This window comes from Alexandromys fortis, unplaced genomic scaffold, assembly GCF_014885135.2.
Source record: "Alexandromys fortis isolate MF-2015 unplaced genomic scaffold, M_Fortis_MF-2015_v1.1 scaffold_23, whole genome shotgun sequence".
NCBI lineage: Eukaryota > Metazoa > Chordata > Mammalia > Rodentia > Cricetidae > Alexandromys > Alexandromys fortis.
The window spans coordinates 7,980,186-8,002,645 of NW_026067907.1; the positions used below are offsets into that span (position 1 = coordinate 7,980,186).

The 22,460-nt window shown below is 46.1% G+C and overlaps 1 protein-coding gene across 1 annotated transcript in view; it reads right to left on the minus strand.

The window, feature by feature from the left end:
* Agpat4 (1-acylglycerol-3-phosphate O-acyltransferase 4) overlaps positions 1-22,460 on the minus strand; it is a 91,095-nt gene that overhangs the window by 42,330 nt on the left and 26,305 nt on the right. Inside the window, exon 2 of the mRNA XM_050135904.1 lies at positions 17,783-18,044. Within this exon, the coding sequence (XP_049991861.1) occupies positions 17,783-17,960 (178 nt within the window). The 5' untranslated portion in view covers positions 17,961-18,044. The remainder of the gene's footprint in view (positions 1-17,782; positions 18,045-22,460) is intronic.

The window sequence follows — 22,460 nt, forward strand, 5'->3', positions numbered from 1 at the left end:
TGGGATCAACCTACCCATGGACCCAGCAATACCACTCTTGGGAATATACCCAAGAGAGGCCTTATCACACAACAAACGTATATGCTCTACTATGTTTATAGCAGCATTGTTTGTAATAGCCAGAACCTGGAAACAACCTAGATGCCCTTCAATTGAAGAATGGATGAAGAAAGTATGGAATATATACATATTGGAACTAGTTCTTGTAGACCAGGTTGGTCTCGAAATCACAGATATCCTCATGCCTCTGCCTCCCAAGTACTGGGATTAAAGGCGTGCCCCACCACTGCCTGGCCACAGTCCCAGTCCTATAGTCACATTTCTTTCTGTGGGAAGTCCCAATAGCCACGTCTCTGATATGAAGGAATTGGTAGTTTAGCTGTGTGTGTTCTTCCTCTGTATTATGATTGGTTTCATGGCCACGGCGGGATGAGCCCCAGCCACACAGCCTGGAGTTTGTTAAACCGTGATGACTTACAAGTAATGGAATATAATACTAAAATAATCCTGGTCTCCCCATACTCCAAAGGTTAAGGGTAAGTACCTCCAGGGTCCAAGTCAGCAGTCTGTACAGTCTAGGGGCAGTCAGTGTTGTATGGGGCGCTCACCGGGCACGGGGGTAGTAGGCAGGCTTGCTTATTCACTGAACCACACAGGAAAGGGGGCCCCCTCCAGGGCCAGGATAGCAGGAGCTGTCGACTCTGGATCTCACCCCTAACCTAACCCACTGACCCTAGCGTGTGCAGTTTTCAGCTGGAAATGACCATTGTTAGAGGAGACCAGGAAAGGGCAGGGAAATGCATCAACCACCGGTGGTTTGAGCGACAGAACCTGGGTTCCAGGTGGCTCAGAGGCAAGTGTTGTAAACAACACATCAGAGAGACCGCGCTTGGGAGATAAGGAAGCAGGTCCTTCAGTGAGACAGTAGCCAGACGACCAATGCTGCACAGCGTGGAAGAGCAAGCTACACATGGTGAAAGGACCTGCCTTTGGTGAAGACTACTTAATTCTCCAAATGCCCTGACCACCCTTTCATTCCAAGAAAAGAATCCCCAATGTGACAAACTATTCTCATGCAAATGACGTGAGACCGGTTCTCTCTCTCTCTCTCTCTCTCTCTCTCTCTCTCTCTCTCTCTCTCTCTCTCTCTCACACACACACACACACACACACACACACACCACTGATTCTTCACACAGCAGCCTGCAGGCTGGTGTGCACAGGGCAGTGACCTTCAACAGCCAGCCAGATTAAGCTAGAAACAGAAACCTCATTTGTATTAATTGCCGTGGATTTGTAGGACTGGTTTCTTTCTGCCAGTCAAAACTGCTGGCTGATGCAACCCACACACCAAGGTCGTATTTATAAAACACAGGGTAACTGACTGGCCATGTTACCCTGAGCATCCACACCAACACAACACCTGAAAATTCTTCCAAAAACACTTTCTAGAGAATGAACCGTGGTGGAGACTCATGATAAAAGAGAAAGGGGTCAAAGGTTAAACGGGAGAGCCTGCATTATTGGAGAATCGATTGTCCTTGGCTTAAGGTCATCCACCAAGGATGAACACAAGTTGGTCCAATTGTGGGCATTGGTTAAAGTCTTGAACAAAGCTAAGGTGACCGACCTTTCGTGGTCTGACTGGGTATTGCCCTCTTACAGAAAAGAAGATTCCATATGCAAAGTGAGAGACAGATGAGCAGGGTAGGTTAATCCCTGACCCTGTCCCTCCCCGGAAAACAAGACACAAATGCTGGCAGAGGTGCCCTGGGCTGATCAGTCTTTCCCATGTCCCCCGCCTTGGCCATCCCCCCCCCCCCCAGCTAAAAGCAGCACTGAGGCCGCAACCATGGGCTTTTCCCACGGTGTTTGCAGAACTTCTGTTCAGCTCAAAGCACCACGGTTCGTTTTAACTTCATTACCGTGTCCATCCCTCTGCCCATCCTCTCTAGCAAACCTCAGCATCTTCACAGCTTGGCTTCTCCTACCCTAACTTCTTTCCCCCTACACATCTGAACTAAGTCCCATTCTTTTGTTAAGCACTAAGGGTTTAACCTCATAAGGATGCCTTTAAGGAGCTGGGGAAACTTTCTACACAGCCGGCAGGCTGATTTCTATGGCTCGAGGGCATAGGGAACAATTCCTCCACCCTGGAAGAAAGCCCTCACGGTTCATGCCAGGCCACACAATACCTGGAAGCGAGAACCCCCTGAGTGTGTGGGTCTTTGCTTCATTCCGGGTGGACCGTATGCTGAAGCCTCTGCGTTCATCTTTTGGGGCGCCTTCTCAGGTTAGGAGAATGTTTCCGAGGAGTACTTCTCCCAGAAAATGTCCTTCGACACGGAAACACTGCTCTGACCACCCCCAGGCCCATCTGCCCAGGGCTCCCTAGCATCTACCTCCTTCCACATCCCTCCATCCCACCCAAAAGCTTTCTCTGCACACAGTCCTGGTGGTCAGGCTCCCCGAGAAACATTTGTGTTCACTGCCATCTGAGAGTATGCTTATCTGACCAGGTGGGAAAACCTGAGACCACCCCTCACCTTCCTGTGTTCAGAGCATGTTGAAGTCCATTTTCCCTTTTCAAAATTAAAAACAAAACAGGAAAAATGCATATCAGGGTTCCCTTAGTTCCACAGTAAGAACGCCTCCTCCTAGGGAGTCTACAGCTGTTAAGGGGGAGACAGGGAAACTGTAGGCTCCAAAGGGAGCTTCAACACTGGGGACACTTGCTCTGCTCCAGGATTCCCACAACATGAGCTCTACCGGGGGAGGGGGAGGGGCACAGCACACATTTTAAGTCCTAGGGTGGTGTGCATGCCTAGGATTTGAGGAGGCTGGGGAATGCTTTTTACCCATCACTCCCTCCTTCCTGGAAACCTGGTATTGGTCCCTAGAGGGAGGCCTCCTATCCCATCAGGACCCAAGATAAGTAATGACCTGGAGGAAAACAGGAGATGTTTTGCTATGAGGGATTGGGCCTGCTGAGAACTTTACCCCAACTCGACTTAAGGGCTAATTAAGTCCTTTTATTTCCCTCTCTGGTATAGTAAAACAAAACGCTCCAGGCTAACCACAATGCTTTTCAAATATTTTTTCATTCTTTAAAAAATTAAATATGTATCACTAGCATACACAAGTTTAATAAATGTGAAACGACTTTTCATAATTTATGGAATATATTAAACTGTTTGCTCCTGCTCAGAAGATTGATATGGCAAAAGAAATATAAGTAGAAACCTTATAGTTTCTTTCCTGGCAACGTCAGTCTCCCAAGCCACACCCAAGACACCACATTTAACTCCAAGCCAAACCAAAAACTGTAACCCAAGCCACCAGCGAAGCTTACCACCATCCCAAACAAATCCCAAAACAAGAACAATCATTCTCTGTAACCCATAGCAACAGCTAAGTCAACCTGGCACCAGTTCATAGCACTCAGCATAGCAGCTGAATCCCCAAATTCGCTGGCTCTTTAGTGGGCCTAACAGTAAACTTTACATTGTAAACATCCCTCTGTTCTAAGGATGTAAAGTCATTTCTTTTACCAAGGATCAGCGATTCATGACACACACACACACACACACACAAACTCAGGGAAAGCAGGAACAAGAGGATCATTATTCAAAATAAATATATAATTTAATATAATAATTACTCTTTTTAAGAACTTGAAAACCCCAGTGTTTGTTGTGCAAACAAAAGTCCTGAGTTGGACACTCAACACTCATGTATAAAAATCTGGGCAGAGCAGCAAGCACCTGTAATCCCAGCCATGGCGGAGGGGGGAGGGCGTCAGACCGGAGGGGCAGAAACTAAAGGAACCCAGGTGAGGCTAGCCAGCCAGTTAGCCAACTCAGCAAGCCCCAGGTTCAGTGAGTTGCTGCCTCCAAGAAAACCTAGGTAGAGAGTGATTGAGGGAAGACAATGTTGTCCTTTGTCCTTCACATGCACGCGTACACACAACCACACACAAACATGAACGCACATACAATAACTTCAAAAATTCAAGGCCCTTGTTTCCACTCTTCTGTTAGTTTGCATCCTAGTCTGAAGCTATAGACAGTTCAATTTGCTGCTAATAGCCGGACCTATTGCCACACAGCATGCAATATCACTTGATAGACTAGCTAGCCAACCACACACGGACGGTATTTCCAGAAATCAACCCCAGGGCATCCTCCTTTCTCTGAAGCTGACAGAGGAGTTGGCACAGAGGCTACTTTTGTAATGAGCTTCACGTTAAACAAAATCATTTCACTAGTGGTGGCACCACAGTGACCGGGAGCAACAACACAGCTTAACTGAGCCGGCTGGGGTAGGTCTCTCTTGAGATTCAGAATACAAAATTCAGGGTCTGAGATAACACAGCATGCGGCCTATCTGATAGGACCTCATCTCCCAGGCCTTTTTATGCAAAAACACACACAAAAAAAGGGAGAAAGTTTGCTTTCCTCTGGCTGTCATTAAGCCTGGACAGGACTCTGCCCACCCGAGCGAGGGTGATGCCCATTCTTTACCACCTGGGCTGTGATCAGCTTCAGAGATTCAGGGGCACAGTATGGGGACTCCAGAGAAAATGGGATGATGGGAACAGAAACTAGCTAAGTCCCGGCTGCCTCTCTCTACAGCGGAGAGCCACGTGTGCCTAGCTCATGTGTAATCCTGCTTCTCACTCATACCTACCTGTCCCAGGCCTCCTGCAACCCTCTGCTCAGGGCTCCAAAGACTAGCAGTGATGCAGGTCAATGCATGCTTCAGGAAAACACTGTCTAGTGCATTGCAGTGGCTTCTCTAGAGGAGCAGAATAGGGGGAAGGAGAGAGAGAGAGAGAGAGAGAGAGAGAGAGAGAGAGAGAGAGAGAGAGAGAGAGAGAGAGAGAGAGAGAGAGAGAGNAGAGAGAGAGAGAGAGAGAGAGAGAGAGAGAGAGAGAGAGAGAGAGAGAGAGAGAAGGGGGTTCTACTGTCTTCCACGTCCTTATATTAGCTGCCAGGAGAAGACCTAGATTGAGGGTGCGTCTTACTACCTCAGTGATCCAATTACCTGAAAATCCCTCACAAGTGTGCCCAGCTTTTGGCTTAATTAAAGTTCTATATGCAGTCAAGCTGACAATCAAGAATAGCCATCACAATGCCCGCCAATACCACCTGTTCCAGAACCAGCCTATAATCCAGCAAACAGGATTCAATGGGTTAGGGGTGGGTGGGCTACCCAGAGGTAAAAGTGTTCCTAATCAGGCAGGAACCGCTGGTAACGCCTGGGTCCCTGACGGGATCTGTGGGAAGAGTGTCTGCCTTCCAGTGTCTTTCCGCCCACTGCCCATCTGTCACCTGGTGACAAATACCCCTTAGGTGGAACCAGGGTAGGATGAAGCCTTTAGCCATCTGGCCTCAGAGGCCCTGGCAGTGGGCACACTCCCTGGCACAGCAGAACCTTGTCCTAGGGCCTAGTGTGAGTGCACGTGCCCAGGTGGCTTCAGTGCATCGGAAGGCAGTCCAGGCAATATCTGGGAAAGGGGCTAGATTTGAAGCCCTAGACAAAGTCTAGATTGGGACTGGCTGAATTGTATGGTCCTTAGCAAGGCTACAGCATAGGGAACAGGGGTGACATTCGTTCCTCATGGTGTCTGCCAATGGGGTTCCTCCCAGCTCCTTCTCTTGGAGTTCCCCACAGGCCTCACTAGAGTGTCCCTCTCTCTGGGACCCAGGTGAGGCCACCTCCACCCTCTGGAGATGCTGCTGGGGACTCCATAGGTGGTGGGGTTCCTGTTGAGTCCCCAGAGAGCGAGCCTAGAATCCAGAGTGAGCTGAAGCTCAGGGTGTGTCTGGTCCTCCTCCCCTCCCCCATGCAGCCCCTTCCTCCTCTCCACACCAACCAGGGCTGCCTGCTCCCAGGGCTCCTTAGTTCCTAACTAGGTAGGTGTCCAGATGATCTCTTGTCTTTAACTCTACACACCACCAGCTCGTGAGCCTATTTTCCACCACACTCAAAAGCGTCTGCCTGTCCAAGAGAAGGGCCTGGGTCTGGCCTCACAGGGCTACTGTTTCTCTGGTGCCCCATAACAAGCTTGAAGAAACGACCACCTTCAGTTGATTCCCGCTTCCCCAGATCAAAAGAGCAGGAGGTGCTGGATTGTGTTAGTTCTGAATTCATACATCAGCCACGTGATGAGGTGCAGGTCTCTCACCCAGAGCATCACCCTGGTCCCACCTCCCACCTCAATGGACCTGGTACACAGGCCACGCGCCTGTCATCTGCCCTTCCTCATAAGAGCTCCTAGAGGAAGCAGGAAGCGAAATTCTTTTAAAAAGGGGAGGAGGGAGTTTTGCTTTGCAATTTGCTGCATCAAAATGATGCAGAAAAGGCTGTTGGCCAGTGAGGAAAGGAGGTTCATATTCAGGTCTACCCCAGCAGGGCCTTGGCAGCCACACCCCTACACTAGGGGAGGGAGGGGACAGAACAGAAAGAAACTGCAGCCACCACAGCTGCCGAGGTCCAGGAGCTGAGTTCCTCTGATCCAGTATTTCCCATGGGCCACAGGTTGCTTCTCTTCCAGAACCCTCATCTACGGAAGCTCTTGTTGATACCTGAAGGAACAGAACACCAATCCTCCACCCAGCCTGAAGATGGAACGGCTTAAAAACTGTGCTGGGGGCTCTGATTGGGTGAAAACTCCACTTCCCTCGGGATGACAAGGACTCCTGTTTCTTATGGTCATCCATTTTGGACCCCCTCTGTCCCCTGCATCAGTACCACCAACCCAGTGTCTTTAGACACCACAGGGCCATTTCCTTCCTCTCAGACAGCCTTACTGAGGCTGTGATCGGCAAGGCACCGAGCCCTGAGCGCCCCCTTCAGACAGGAACAGGACAGCCTCTCCCAGACCTGCTCCACCTCCCTGAGACACTCCTTAAGTGTCCACGAGGCTCGAGGCAAGAGAATGGACCTATCCCAGGAAGGACCCAAGCAAGTCCTTAAGTGATATCCAGAACTTGCTCCTCCCAGGCTCAGCCACTGCTGATCAGCCGACGACAAACACGAGACAAGTGACCTCCAGGGTCACGTGGAGTTGGGGTACAAATACCTTCCTGTGATCAAACACAGCAACAACAAATATACTATATCCAAAGACACTATATCCAAAGCATGGGGCTCCTCCTCCTCAGTTCCATCCCTTCCTCTCTCTATCAGACATATGGAGTTCCCAAAGTTGCCCAAGTAACAAACCATAATGGGAAGAAAAAGACAGGCAGGTTTCCGCAGTCTCCTCGAGCAACTGACCCCGCACAGCGAGTTCTAAACTTCATCTTAAAATCCATTTCCTTACTTACTGGTTTATTCCTTGAGGCAAGATCTCACATACCCTAGTGTGCCAGGCTTTTTCTTTGAGCCACCAACTAGCTCCCAAATCATGATAAGGAGACTTATTTTTCGTTTTGAACTCTTGGCCTGAGTTCAGTTTTTATTTTAATCTATTTCTCTTTATGTTTTGTCTTGGGGTTTTTTACCTTTATCTCTGTATGTCCTACAGAGAGAAAATCTGTCTGTTCCTCTCACTAGTTGGCGTCTGTCTGGCCTCTGGTGTCTCCCTTTCTCCCTTGTTCTCTCCTGTCTTCTTTCTCTCAAGGCTAGATTTCCTCCCCCTCCCACACTATTCTCTGCCCACCAGTCCCACCTATCCCTCTTCTGCCTAACTATTGGCTGTTCAGCTTTATATTAGACCACTCAGGTGCCTTAGGCAGGCAAGGTGAAACAAAGCAACACATCTTTACACCGTTAAACAAATGCAGCATAAACAAATGTAGCACACCTCTACACAGTTAACAGTCCACTGCATAAACAAACGCAACACATCTTTGCCTGATTAAAATAATATGCCACACCACCCTAGTCTAATTTCAAATCAGTTTTACAGCCAAGGATGACCTTGAACTCGGGCATCAGCAGACTTGATTTATGCGAGTGCACAGGATCTAACCCAGGGTCTCTTGCTTTCTAGGCAAGTACTCTACACACCAATCTCTATCTCCAGCCTGACTTTAAGCAATTTAGGAAACATTTTATACACAGCACCTCATTCTGCATCTTCCACCAGCCACTGAGGTCTTATCATTTGGACTGAGGTTTCTGTGGCTGGTCAGTTGTTGGCCTGTAAGCAGGTAGGCAGAATATTTTGTTTAGAGTCTATAGAAAGGGCTCTGTGGCTAAAAGCATGTACTGCTCTTGCAGAGGACCGGGATTCAGTCCCCAGCACCCACATCAGGCAGCTCACAGGACCTGTAACCCCAGTTCCAGTGGGAATCTAATACTTCTGACCTCATGGGCATGTGAACTCTGGTGGGCAAACTAACATTCAAACACAAACACACATACACACACATTAAACAATCTTTAGAATATTCTGTTTGACATCCTAGCACTACAGGTTGTCTCTCTCCTTCCCTCGTGGACTTGCACAAAGGACAGACTCTGTATCCAGCAGCCCTTTGAAACCAGGAGCAGCATAGCTCATGAACTCTCCTGTGCGGGCACAGGAACAGTGGACTTGGCAACCAGGCCCCAGAGCTGGGATTGAGGCTGAAGGAGAGGATTGTTTACATTTTGTTTTATTTCCTCAGTCTTTTCAAAAATAGCTGTTCCATCTTAGTTTTCATCACAAGCATTTTCCCCCTGACATTAATAGACCACTAAGTTTTCTGATTTGGTTTTGTTTGAAGTTTATAGCGTAAGAAAAAAAATATTTTCAGATGAGCCTGTCTCGGCCTCCTTTCCCTAGAGATTAAAAAGCACAGATCCCCTGGAGCAGGGGTTCTCAGCCTTCCTAATGCTGAGACCCTTGAATACGGTTCCTCATGTTGTGGTGACCCAACCATAAAATTATTTTTTGTTGCTACTTCATAGCTGTAGTTTTTGCTACTATTATGAATCATAATGTAAATATGTGATATAGGCCATCTGGTATTTGACCCTCACATGAAGGGGGTCATGACCCACAGGTCACAGTACAAAGGCAGTGAGATCCCACCTCCATCCCACAGCTTACAGCCAGCTCCCTTTTACACCTCCCAGGAGCTCGCTCAGTGGGCTCCTTCCACTCTCAGCAGACAGGGCGAGACCGACTTAGCACTTTCTGTCTAAACAGCACAGCAATCTAGAAACAGGACGGCGCAGCACTGCCTACCAGTCAGCCTCCCCGCTCCCCATCGGGCCAGTCACTCAGGAATTATCATCCGTGAGCTTGGCCCTAGCCGCTAGATGGACATTCTCTGCTCCCTGTGTTCTGCTGGTGACTACAGCGTCCAGACTTTATCTGTCACCAAGGCCACTGCGCTCTTTGGTACGTGAGCTCCGTCAGAGCTGGATGCTGCCCAGACACACTGGTGTCCTGGGAGCTCAAATATTTAACAGAGGAACGGAAGATGACAATTAGTGAAATGTGACCAGGGCCCAACCCCGGGAAACAATTTAATCTCTTAGTGGATCAGCTGCAAATGATGGAGCCGCAGATTCTCTGCTCCCAGTGATTCATGTGCCAGAAGAAACCATTAGACTCCAAGAGCAGGCTTTAATCTTAACTTGGAGAGAATATATAGGAAGGTGAGCCAGATCAGCGCAGCACAGCTCTCTGCTGACCAAGCTGCTGCCCGGATAGTGACCCCTCGGCTGGAGAACCAAACAAAGCCCAGGAGAGCGTCCTACAGTCTGACCTTCGGCAGCTTTTCAATCAGAGAAAGTGAGGAAAACAAGATGAATTAAAACCTGACTCTGCTCCTACCACTGGGATAGCAGATAGGGGGCGCTGTGGAGATCTAAGCAGATGCATCAGATGGAACCCGTGAGCTCTGAAAGGGCTAGTCCACGAGAGGCACGCAGACACAGAGAGAACAGGGAAGGGACAAGGGGAAGAGAAGAGAAGCAAGAGAGATAAGGGAGAAGAGCAGAGGCCAACTTGTGATTCTTAGCCCGTGTGTTTTCTGTATCATTTTGTATCTCGTTGAGAGTTTCTTTATAACTCCCATTTTGAATTCTTCTCAGGCAATTCATCCCTTTTTCTTTCTAGTCTACAGGAAGGAGAGTTGCCATGTTTCCTGAGCAGCAACAGAGTTTCTCTTGTTTATTGTGTTTATCTTGTGTCCCCACATTGCCATTTGCACATCTGGAAGATCAGTTTTGCCATTAAAGACTCTTCCAACAATGTATGGGGTACAGCTTGAGTAGGCTGTGTTGGCCTTGTTCTGAAGCTGGCACAGTAGTTGACACCTGTAAAAAATGCTGGCAGCGTGTGAGTGACAGAGGACTGAGCTGGCGGCGGCAGATGGGGTAAAGGGGAGGGATCATAGGATTTCTGGGATGCAACTGTTAATTGGAGCAGTTTGCTGACTGCCCTGAGTGTAATGTTGCTTGGCTTTGGGGTCAATAAACACATGTAGGTGTGTGTAGCTGTCTGAGTAGGAAGGGTATGTGCATTTTTGTGTGTGAGGACCACGCTGATGGCCAGGATGGTTTCCTATCTCTGGATCTGAGCTGGGAAGGTGTCTCTGCAGAACCTTTCAGGTGTAGGGGCAGGGGATTGGCGGCCTGCCCAGGGAGGGCTTCCTATCTGCTTCCTGGTGTCTGGCTCAGAAAGGATAGATAACTCCAGCCATAGAATGGTGAGCGGCCCAGCTTGACTACCTCCCAGGACACATGATAGATCAAGCTCGGCCTGGCAGAGGTTCAAAGATGGGTGAGTAGGACCACCGTTTGCTCCCCGGGCGGCTCCGTGGGCTGAACTGTTTAGGAGGCATCTCAGTTGCTTTCTGTGGGGAAGCGTGGGTAGACACAACCACCTGTCTGCTTCCCAGGGGGCCTTTGGACTGAGCTACTCAGCATGGCGGCCGGCTACTTCCTGTGGTGTGGGAGGGTAGCAGGGCCACCTGGCTGGTTTAAGGGCCAAGATGAAGTAAGTAGTTGGAGACAGCTGCTTGGTTACTTCACAGAACCCTTGCTGGGCTCATCTCAGGAGCATTTTGCAGCATGAATCTGCATCAGGCAGGGTCTATGGCAGGCAGTCCTGTAGAACTATGTAGCTGTGTGGTAACCCACAGCTCCTGCACAGGGTGCAGGGCCCTGCAAAGGCTGCATGCCTCTCCAGCAGCCAAGCATGTGGTGTCTATGTCTTGAGGCTGTTTGCTTACTGGGCAAAGTCCCTCTTTCTTTAGGGATAATCTCTGGGGTATATTGAAGAAAGGTGTTATGCAGCTCAATCCCTTTACAAACCGATTTTGTGTGTGCACCCCTACATCCCCACAGGACTCTGGGGGTGACTGAGACAGTGAGAACAACTATTTGATCTTAGTTTCCCTCCTTTTCTGTAGAGAAACACTTCTAGTCAGCCATCTTGCAATCCCATCATCCTGTATATGTGCCTTACTTTGTAAATTTCAAGAAATACTTATGAGGAAAAAAAATGACAGCAACACCCTTATTCAGAATTCCCTTCACCGACTCGGAATTCACAAATACATCTGAGATTATTCTGATGCTTGATGCTCGCTTGGGAGGGTTTTACACATATGCCAAGAATGTTCAGACTTTTAAGACTAGAAGTCTCTAATCTGTTGTCCATGGCTTACTGGATATAAACACCCATTCAGCCCAGTACCACACAGCGTGCCTTCTCATGTTATCAGCTTTATTCTAGTATTTAGGAATCTACACTGGTGCAGAAAAAAGGAAATATTCGTCAGAGCCTAAAGAAGTAGGAGGAACTGCAGCTGTGTGAAGGGTTTGCACAATTATGGGAGAGAAGATAGCTGACTGAGGTGAAGACTACATTTTTAAAAGATATTTTTCCATGCTGCAACAGGGGGAGGGCTATCCATTTGAAATGAGGTTTACCAAAGCAATGGTGGTTGTACTTTTTTTAAAAGCACATTTAGAAGTCTTGCATATACTTCAGGTGATTCTGAAATCTGCCCATTTCAAGTTTGAGGCCATATCTGTCAGCACTGTTATGAGCCCTGTCCACATTTCAAACAGATGGCTAAGAGTTAGACTTCTCATTGGAGCTAGAAGTCAGCAGCCAGGTTCAGGCTCATGTCTGAGAGCAGGATTGCTTATGGAGATATTTATCTGGAGGGCACTTTAATACACTCGTTTCTGGTAGAAGATAAAATAAGTCACAATTTAGAAAGAAAGACGAAGGGGTTTTTTTTTTTAGCATTACAAATAAATTAAAATATTCAGAACAAATTCAAACGAAACTCCAGAATTAACTATTCAAGACAATTGGCCTTTCAGGGCTGAGTGAAATTAAGAGTAAGCCATCTAAATATACTGAAGACTTGCTGTCTTGGGATGTCCCATGTGAGCCATCTCGATTTCTCCAAGACACAGCTCGTGAGCTTTAGGTCAAGCAGGACAATCATTTCTGCAGGGGCATGAATGGAAAAGGGGTGAGCGCTCTGTGAGGAGCCAACATGTTTCCTAGGGAAGGAGAGTGTGGTCCACAGGGTGTGATTCACTCACTCTCTCCTCCCCTCACCCAATAAACAAAATCACAACTCATGACTTGAATGATAAATTCAGCAGGGACTGGGTTCTACAAAACTTAGGGGCTGACTAGCAGTAGGACCAAGACCAATCCCTAATGAATGACCTGCCTTTTTGGAGCCCATTTCCTATGAAGAGAAACCTTGCTCAGTTTATACATGAGGGAAGAGTGCCTTGGTTCTTCCTCAACTTGGTGATACAACAGAATTCAGCTGACTCTCCATGGGAGGCCCTACCATTTCTGAGGAGCAGATGTGGGGGGAAGGTGAGGGGAGAAGGAGGGGAAACTGGGATTACTATGTAAAATAAAAAACTTTAGGGCTGAAGAAAGCATTGAACTAAAAAGCAAGCAAGCAAAAGCAAATGAGAGAACAGCTGAGAGCCTCAACAGGAGACTAGACCAAGCAGGAGAATTTGTTCACCTAGAAAGATCTTCTGCTATAATCCAGCTAGACAAAGAAAAGCACATGAGACAGTTGTAACATCAGAAAGCAAATATTCAGACAAAAGGTGCTCTAGCCAGAAGTGATGAGGCAGCATACAATCTATACAATAAAATATTAAAATTGGAGCTAAATTTCGAAAAAAAATATGTATGAGCATCCAGATGCAGGACACTCAAAGGACTTGTTGTTGGTTGTTTTTTATTCTTTCTCTTTACACTTTTGGTCCTTGGGGAAATAAATCACACACAGAAGCTTATTCTTAAGAATGCCTGGCCTTAGCTTAGCTTATTTCTAGCCAGCTTTTCTTAAATTATCCCATCTACCTTTGGCTTCTGGGCGTTTTCATTTTCTTACTCCTGTATATCTTACTTCCGTGCTTACTCAGTGGCTGGAGACTGGCCGGCCGGCCCCTGATGTCCTCTTCCCCTTGTTCTCTCATTTCTCCCCTTCTTCCTCTGTTCCCCTTCTATTTATTCTCTCTGCCTGCCACCCCGCCTATACTTGCTCCTGCCTCACTATTGGCTGTTCAGCTCTTTATTAGACCCATCAGGTGTTTTGGATAGGCAACAAATCACAGCTTCACAGAGTTAACAAATGCAGCATAAACAAAAGCAGCACATCTTTATGTCATTAAACAAATGTTCTACAGCATAAACAAAAGTAACACACCTTAAAATAATATTCCCCAACAACTTATGATGTTCTCTGAGGAATATCACAGGCAACTAACACAAGCGCAAGACAAAGAAACTTTCAAAAATAAAAGGAAAAGCTGAGCAGTGGTGGCGCACGCCTTTAATCCCAGCACTCAGGAGACAGAGGCAGGGCAATCTCTGAGTTTGAGGCCAGCCTGGGCTACAGAGTGAGTTCCAGGAGAGCCAGAGAACACACAAAAGAAAGCCAGCCGGTGGGACCCACCCAGGATTCCTACAGGGAGGCAGGAAGCTGGGACTGGAGAATCTCAGGAAAGCTCAGTTGCAAGCATGAGTGCACTATGCAGCAGCAAGAAGCAACAAAGCAGACCCTGTCTCAAGGAGGAAGAGGAGAGCTGACTCCTACCACTAGCCATAGCTAGAGCGCACCCATACAACCAAGAACAATAAATAAACACAGTTTTAAAAAGAAGAGCATGCCCTTGAGCAATCAATGGGTTGATGAAGAAATCAAAAAGAATATTCAAAATTGCTTGAAACAAGTAAAAGTGGAAACACAACAAAGTAAACCTTTCGGGATGAATCCAAAGCTGAACCAAGAGGCAAAGCTTACAGAAACAAGCACCTGCGTCAAATCTGGAGGAAAAACTCAGGTGAACAAGACAATGATACAAACCAGGGAGCTAGAAAACCAAGAACAAAACAAACCTAAACTTAGCAGAAGAGAAATAACAGATCAGAGAAGACATAAACAAAATGAATAGAATAGGAAAGATAAAGAAACAAAACTGGGTTTGTTTTACAAAACAAAACACAGGGTGCTACCCTAACTGAGCAAAACAGAGAGAAGACAAAAAATAATTAAAAGCAGGGAGGAAAAAATGAGACACTAAAATGGATGCCACAGAAACAAAAGGTCATAGGGATTGCTATGAAGAACTAGATGCCAACAACTTGGATGACCTAGAAGAAACGGCTAAATTTCTGGTACATATAACGTAATAAAAGTGAACCATATAAACACAGAAAACCCGAAAAAAAAAACAATCAACTGCAAGAGAGAACCTGACAGAAGTCTCCTGAGGAGGAAAATTCTGGGACCAAACACTTCACTATGGAATTTACCAAGCTTTTAAAGAACTGACACTGTTTATTCTCAAATTACAAAGGAAAACAAAACAAAAAACCAAAATAGAAGAAACCCTTCCATATTTATTCTATCAAGCCAGCACTGTTGTAACACCAAAATCAGACAATGACATTGATAACTACAAAAAAGAAAAAAAAAAAAACAGAAATGAATCTGATGGGATCTTGTGGTCTCCGTGGACATCTATACTCACATGCACATATGTGCACACAGACATGCACACACTGGAAGATAATAAAGTTTACAAGTTTAGACTATAAAGTTGGACATGGTAACATGATGTGGGATTCCCCTCTGTATGCTGTGAATATGTTTTATTACCACAGCCTATAGTAAGACAGAATATAGCCAGGTGGGAAATCTCAACAGAGATATAGAGAGAGATTAGGCAGAGTCAGGGAGACGCCAGGAGAAATACATCAGAACCTTACCCGGTAGGACACAGACTCATGGCAATACACAGATTAATAGAAATGGGTTCATTTAAGATTAGGAGTTAGTTAATAAGAAGCCTGAACTAATAGACTAACTAGTGTTGTAATTAATACAGTTTTCTGTGTGATTATTTGTTTTGGAGCTGCCAGGAAACAAACAAGCAATCTCTGCCTACAGTAAGTAACATATGGCTAGAATCCCAATTTTCAAAAGTCAGGGAAGGAAGATTATCAAGTTCAAAACTATTTTAACTATAATAGTGGCACCCTGTCTCAAAATCAAAAAAATGAAATAAAAAACTCCAATAGAGGACTTACTACTGTTTTAAGCAGGATGTTTAAGTATAACCTCATTGTTCTTTGTTTTGAAAAGATAATAGTTTTGTCTCTTAGCCATAATCTAAGGCTACAGAGATAGTTTCATTGCATGGCTTGACCAACAGGGCCCACATTTTGAATGTATTTTCAGCCGCATACATAACTGATAATAAAACAGTATTTTCTAGTTTAAGGAACAATATGAGCTCAGCGTTTATCAGCCACAAAACTCATCACTACATGTTGCAATATACTGCCGCCTTGCTTTCAATTGTGGAAGCTCTAGCCAAATGAGTTATGCTTCAAACAGCTTAGCATAAACACACACATATGCACACACATGTGTACACACACACACACACAAAGATGAAAGAAAGCTAAGCATGTTTGATGGTTTCTATGAACATCAGTTTCCTGGCTACAATACTGTATTCCAATGATCTGCTAACCTTGGTTCTCAACTATGTCTGGAATCAACTAAAAACCCAAGCAGTTGGGCACACCTTTGAGGGATTTTTTTTTGTTATTTGAATCTTTTGAAATAGGAAGACCCACCTTAAATCCGGGTCTTTTGAGGTGGGAACACCCATCCTAAATTTGGTCACAATTCTCAATGGCAGCTTACACAAAGAACATGGAAGAAGGCGGCTTTTGCTCTTTGCTTGCTTGCCCCCTCCTTCTCCCTGGCAAGTTCATCTATCCTGCTGCTGCGGCGTTCCCTCACTGGCATCACAGCCTCGAGCCTGCTTTATGGGGAGTCTGACATATACTGAAGACCAGCTGAGACAGCCCGTCTCATGGAACGGACAACTATTGGGTTCTTGAAACTTCCATTGAGAGACAGCCTGTGAGGGCCCACAGAGGTGAGCTTGTCCCACCCTGCCTGGAGGTCAGAAAGTCTGAGCTTATTTTTGCTCTTTCAAGGTTGTTGACAAACGGTGTGGCTACAAAACAGAAACTAGGACGTGGTTACTTGGTGTTTTGGACATTAAGATGGCTTATAGTGGGGGATCTGCTTCAGCCTGACCAAAGGTCAGAGGATTCAGACTATTTCTGCTCCTTCACTTTAAAACAGGAGGTTTGACATAGGAAGTGACTGACTGCCTATAGGATACTTTGTCTAAGGTGTATTCCTTACATATTCTGCCCAAAACATCAAAATGCTTTCTTTACTCAGGAAAAAATGGCTTGATGTCTCAAGTACTGAAACAAGTAACTGTTCTTGTTGTCCTTTGTGTCACGTTAAAGAGTATTTCCGCCTTCTTCCCCTTTTTTGTATTGGGGTATGAACGCATACGAAAATTAAACGTGGGCTAATTCAGTATTCAGTACCCACTAAGTTGCCCTCCTGGTACTCTCCCATGTCTGTGTTTCTCTCATATCTCTGTTCCTCCTACCTAATGTTTCTAATCCTCATGCCCCTACCCTGGAATGCACGAACCTGTTATGGCTGGACTGCGAGAGATGTCACCCCAAAGCGTGGCTTACGACAACAGCCGTTATTAGATTAGCTGTCCAACAGACTGTAAGCCACTCAAATAAGCCATGTGTGTGTGTGTGTGTGTGTGTCCTATTAGAATGAATGCTTACATATAAATACTCCTTCTACCAGTTCTTTCCTCTAGAGAACCTAACACCACCACCGTGCAGTTAATGGGAACTAGCACAGGGTGCTTGGGTGTAGAGTCAAGTTCATCCCTTTTTTTTCTCTTACATCATCCCATAACGAATTGAGGATTTCACTGTTTTGTCTCTTACGACACCACATATGTCTAGGATGATCACAAAATAAGAAGGAAAAACCAAAAGCAAGGATGAGAGCAATATGGTTTCTAAAGATACATGTATACTTGGCTTGCAGCACTGCAAACCAAGGCTGCCACCCAGAGAGAGCCCACCGCTCTCGGGTGCACACCAGCCATAGATTAGTTCTATTTTCATCAGGATAACTAAGCAGAAATGAACCACTCACTTCTGAGGAGGAAAGCAGGAGAAGTGGCTATCGGAGGTATATCTACCATTCCCGGTTCGCCCTTCCTGGCTGCTTAGCTTTGTTTGTGCTATTGGCATTTCTCACGGGCAGGACAATTTTTGTAGAGTGGGGACAGAATGGGCATTTCAAATCTAAAGCAACCAAGAGCAAGACACAGCAGCCCAGCCTAGCGGAATGCCTGTGAGGAACCAGAAGCCGCGCCTCCCATCTCTGGGAGGAAGCAAGCGCGAAGGGTGCAGATCAGGTCTTACGGCTGGAGACGCAGTAGCACAGTCTGCCATTGATCTTGCGGAACAGTTGCTTGTTGATGGGCCAGAGGACCAGCGTGCACAGCTGGATGGCGTTGACGATGAGCCCCGAGGCGATGAACACATAGCAGAACACCAGGTGGCACAGAAACTGGGACTTCAGCAGCCCGACGAGGTCCATGACGTGGGGGAGTTCTCAAAGTAGAGAAACGTGGATGGTGGGATAGTTCCAGAAGTGAGAGAGAGCCGGGGCTCAGGAAAGCGGCTGAAACACAGAAATGTTATACATTAGCACCAGCACGGTGTGCTTTATATTAGAGAACCCGCTTCCAGGAGGAGCAGACGCCGGAAGCTAAAAGCTGACTCATTTCTGTCTAGTAGGCATTGCTATGTCATTGCTTCCCGTTGGTCGGTCTAGGCCTTGTTAGGACTGTGTTCCCGTTAATCCTCCCAGCAGCCTCTGGGGCCAGTCCCAGGCCTGGAAAAATGAAACGACTAGATCAAGATCATTCAAGTTGCTATTCAAACAGCAGCCACGGTGGCATAGATTCCCAGACTCACACTGAGTGGCCCCTGCTTGGGCCTTCTCAGGCAACACAGCCTTGCCCAGCCCTTCCCCATTTTCCTTTGCTTGCCTTCCTACAGACCTCACCTCACCACTCCCTGCTGGCTGGACTTTCCAGAATTCAAGATTACCCTGGACAATATTAGGGGGACACAGCTGGGCTTGTCTCTACCCTCAAGAGCCTTAGACTAGTTCACAGTGGACAACTCAATCTGCCGTAAATTGTCTACTGTCCTAATTGGGGGTTCATCTTCACTCCCAGTACCTTAGGCCAATCCTCAGTGTACGGTTATAATGCCTATATACACATATGTGTGTGTGTGTGTGTGTGTGTGTGTAATTTGTACAAGTATATGGCACCCACCCCATAGGAGTTGTTAAATCAGAAAGTAACTGCCAGCACAGAGAGTCCAGATGTGTAATGCCATTAAGCAGTCTCCAGGTCTGGAACAAAAAGGATAAAATGACCTCACGGTTCGGCAGAAAGGGCCTTGGAAGAAAGGGTGGAGGCAGGCTCACTTCTTCTAGGAGCCAAGATGACTGCAGACTTCCAAGGAAGCCTCAAGCTTTAGGAAAAACTTCCTTACATTTGGCAGAGGTTAGAATTGCTAACTTGTTATCATGCAAAAGATGACCAATCTGTAGATGTTCACATCTGTTAGCTTAGCATGACCACAAAAGTTTGATGCTTTAGATGCTTGGTCACAGTGCTTTATCACAGCAATAGAAATTCTAACTAAGACAACCAAAAGCCAGGGAGAAGCAAGCAACATGCTCTACAACCTCCAGCACAGAAAATTAGGTAAATCTTTTTTCTTGAGACATCATCCAGGTTCTAGTATTTGGTTATAGAGATGCATCAAAACTTGATTGAAAAACAAAAGCAAAATAAATCATGGTATCAACTGAAGAACAGAGGGAGAGAGGGGGGGGGGGGGAGGGGGGGAGGGGGGGAGGGAGAGAGAGAGAGAGAGAGAGAGAGAGAGAGAGAGAGAGAGAGAGAAAGAGAACACTAAAACATTTGAGAGGTATCGGGTATGTCTGATGTGGAAAAGATATGAATTTTAATCCCAGATAAATGGGGGACCTGCCATTCTGAATTAAAAAGAACTTTCTCTTCTAATGTGGCAACTAGCCAGTTTCAAATCAGGCTGAGAAAATATGGTATAAATACCAGAGAGGAGATGAAAGCAGCTAGAGAGAAAATACTGTAAGACCCTTTGCCTGTTTTTCTTTCCACTTGGAAGTCCTTAGACTTTGTGGAAAAGCCCCCCAGCCAAGCCACTTAGACAGTCTGTGATCAGACGAGGCAAGAGTGAGACAGAATTGTACACTACTTCTGAGAAGATCCAGACGATAACCTATGGGATTCAGAGATCAACCATAACAATGAAGTTGTATCTACGTCATACCTTTGTAAATAAAGATGCATTGATCAACAGTGTCTCAGCACACACATGGTAACTCTCAAGCATCTGTAACTCCCATTCTAGAGATCCTGATGCCCTCTTCTGGCTTCTGCAGGCACCATGTGCACATCACATCATATATACACACGTGCACGCATGTGTGCGAAAAAATAAATTTTGTACAATTCACATGACTTTATTTCCTTTGTCAACTGATAATTGGACATTAAAGTGCAAAAGAGTGGAAGCCACCAACTCGTTGGATTCCTTAGGTAGCACATCCAGCATGGAGTTTACAGACACTGAGCTATACAAGTGCACACACACATACACACATGGCCTTCATAGTCTTGACATGTTACGGATGCTTAAGCAGATAGAAGAATTTGAACTGTACCCTTATCTAGACAGAGACAGAGCAGAAGCAAACAGGAGAGCTACACCCTCTGCCTCATCCAGGACCTGCAGCTGTGAAGAAAGCGTGAGGACAACCACAGTCAGGAGAGGCCGAGTCCAAACTAGGATCAGGAGGCAATAGTTTCATTTTAAAGTCCTCCATCCACTCACCCTCCCACAACCCATCCATCATCTGCCTGAATGTCTCTCTATCTATCTCTCTATTGCACATGTTATATCTATCATCTATTTATTTATCTATATGTACTATCCATTTATCTATCATCTATCTATTGCATATTATAGTGCTATCTATTTATCATCTATCTATCTGTCTATTTATTATCTATCTATCTATCTATCTATCTATCTATCTATCTATCTATCTATCATCACTCATGCCTTAGCACCCAATTAGGCCAGGTGCTTAGAGAGGCCAAACCTCTTCCTGTGTTCTAAGCAAATCAATCTATAAGAATTGGTGAACTTGGTTGGGCAATAATGGGCATGCCTTTAATCTCAGCACTTGGGAGGCAAAAATGGGCCGATCTTTATGAGTTCAAGACCAGCCTGGTCTCCAGAGAAAGTTCCAGGACGGCCAAAGCTTCACAGAGAAACTCTGTCTCAAAAAACAAACAAAAAGCAAACAAAAAAGAATTGTTGGAAGTTCCATGCCAGCCCAACACCAGCAGTACCATCCATCACCTGAGGACCTTAGATGCTCCATCTCCAGAGCACTGTACAAGATGCACAGAGAACAAGGAAGCTGAAGCGCAAACAAAGCTCATTTGTTTTCACTATAATGCTTCATTCTGAAGGAACTGAGGCACAGTGGCACCCATGGCTTCCGTGGGAGCACAAGCTCCCTTGTTCTCTTGCAATTAAGCACATACAGAGCCCTAAACATCTTCATATTACTTGACCGATCAGACCAGCCCCTGGTGATCCATCTCAAGTAGAAGGCGAATTGTCCTGCAGCAGATTTGCAGTGGGAAGGATACATTTTCACTGTGATATGAAATGACAAAGGGTGCAAAGTTACACAGAATTACAATTCTGAAATAACTGGAGCAAGAACACCAAAGGCCCAGCCAGAATGTCAACAGCAGATATCACAATGCATCCCACATATACATGCCTTCACATACTATAGGAATGCACACATCAAACACGCATGCATACACATACTTGTCCACATATAGCACACATTCCACATATGTGCGTACTCTCACCTCCACATATATGCATACCATGCTTGTGTATGCCAGCCTGCCTGGATCCTGGCCCCAGGTGATTACCTCAGGAAGAATGGCCAAAGTTAAGTTACCAGGTCCATTCCAAACCCTTCCACAACACTGCCTGCAGAAAAAGTCCTCAAGGAGGCCCGAGGGACCAGATAAATGAGAGCAAGTGCAGCTTCAATGGCTGGCAATCGCAGAAGCAGCTAAAGTAGGGGCAGTTGACAAATTCAGTTTCTAGGCCAGTGTTGGTGGCCTGTGGGGCAGAGAACAGCCAGGGGCAGTGCAGAGGGGAATGACACCATCCTGGGAGGAATGAATAAAGTCGTTTTGGGGTACAGAGCATTCTGATCACTGGACGCACGCCAGCTGGAGGAGTTTAGCCATTCTCCACAGAGATGGCAAGGAGTCTGCAAGCCCAAGTGGGCTGGCTAGTCCTGGACAAACAGGCTAGGTTCAGGTTTTAGAATCTCTGCAATGGTGTTGGCCTAAGGCCCAAAAAACGACACAGAGAAAAAGTATTCTAGACTGAATTTAACCGTCCACAGGACCATCTTGAACCAAAATATTCTTCAATTAAAATACCATCATTGTCTAATGGTTTGGCAGAGTCTTACATAAAATTAGCTTGTTTTAAAATTTCATAGGACACTGTCCAAATCCTCTGTATGGTACATGATGTCCATTAAAGAATGGCCAACCACGGAGCCCATAAATCACTCTGGGCTTCATTCCGTCCTCTAATGAACAGCCCTTCACCCTTCTCCAGGATCTAGCTACAGGAAGGTAAAAACATAGGACACAGAAAATATACATCTTTGTGATGTGGGATTCCCCTCTGTATGCTGTAAATACCATTGGTTAATAAAGAAGCTGTTTTGGGGCCTGTGATAGGGCAGAACAGAGTTAGGTGGGTGGGGGTGGGGCCTAAACTGAATGCTGGGAGAAAGAAAGTAGAGTTAGGGAGATGTCATGTTGCCACCACCAGGGACAGATAAGCTGGAACCTTGCTGGTAAGCCACAGCCACATGGCAAAACACAGATTAATAGAAATTAATTAAATTAAGATGTAA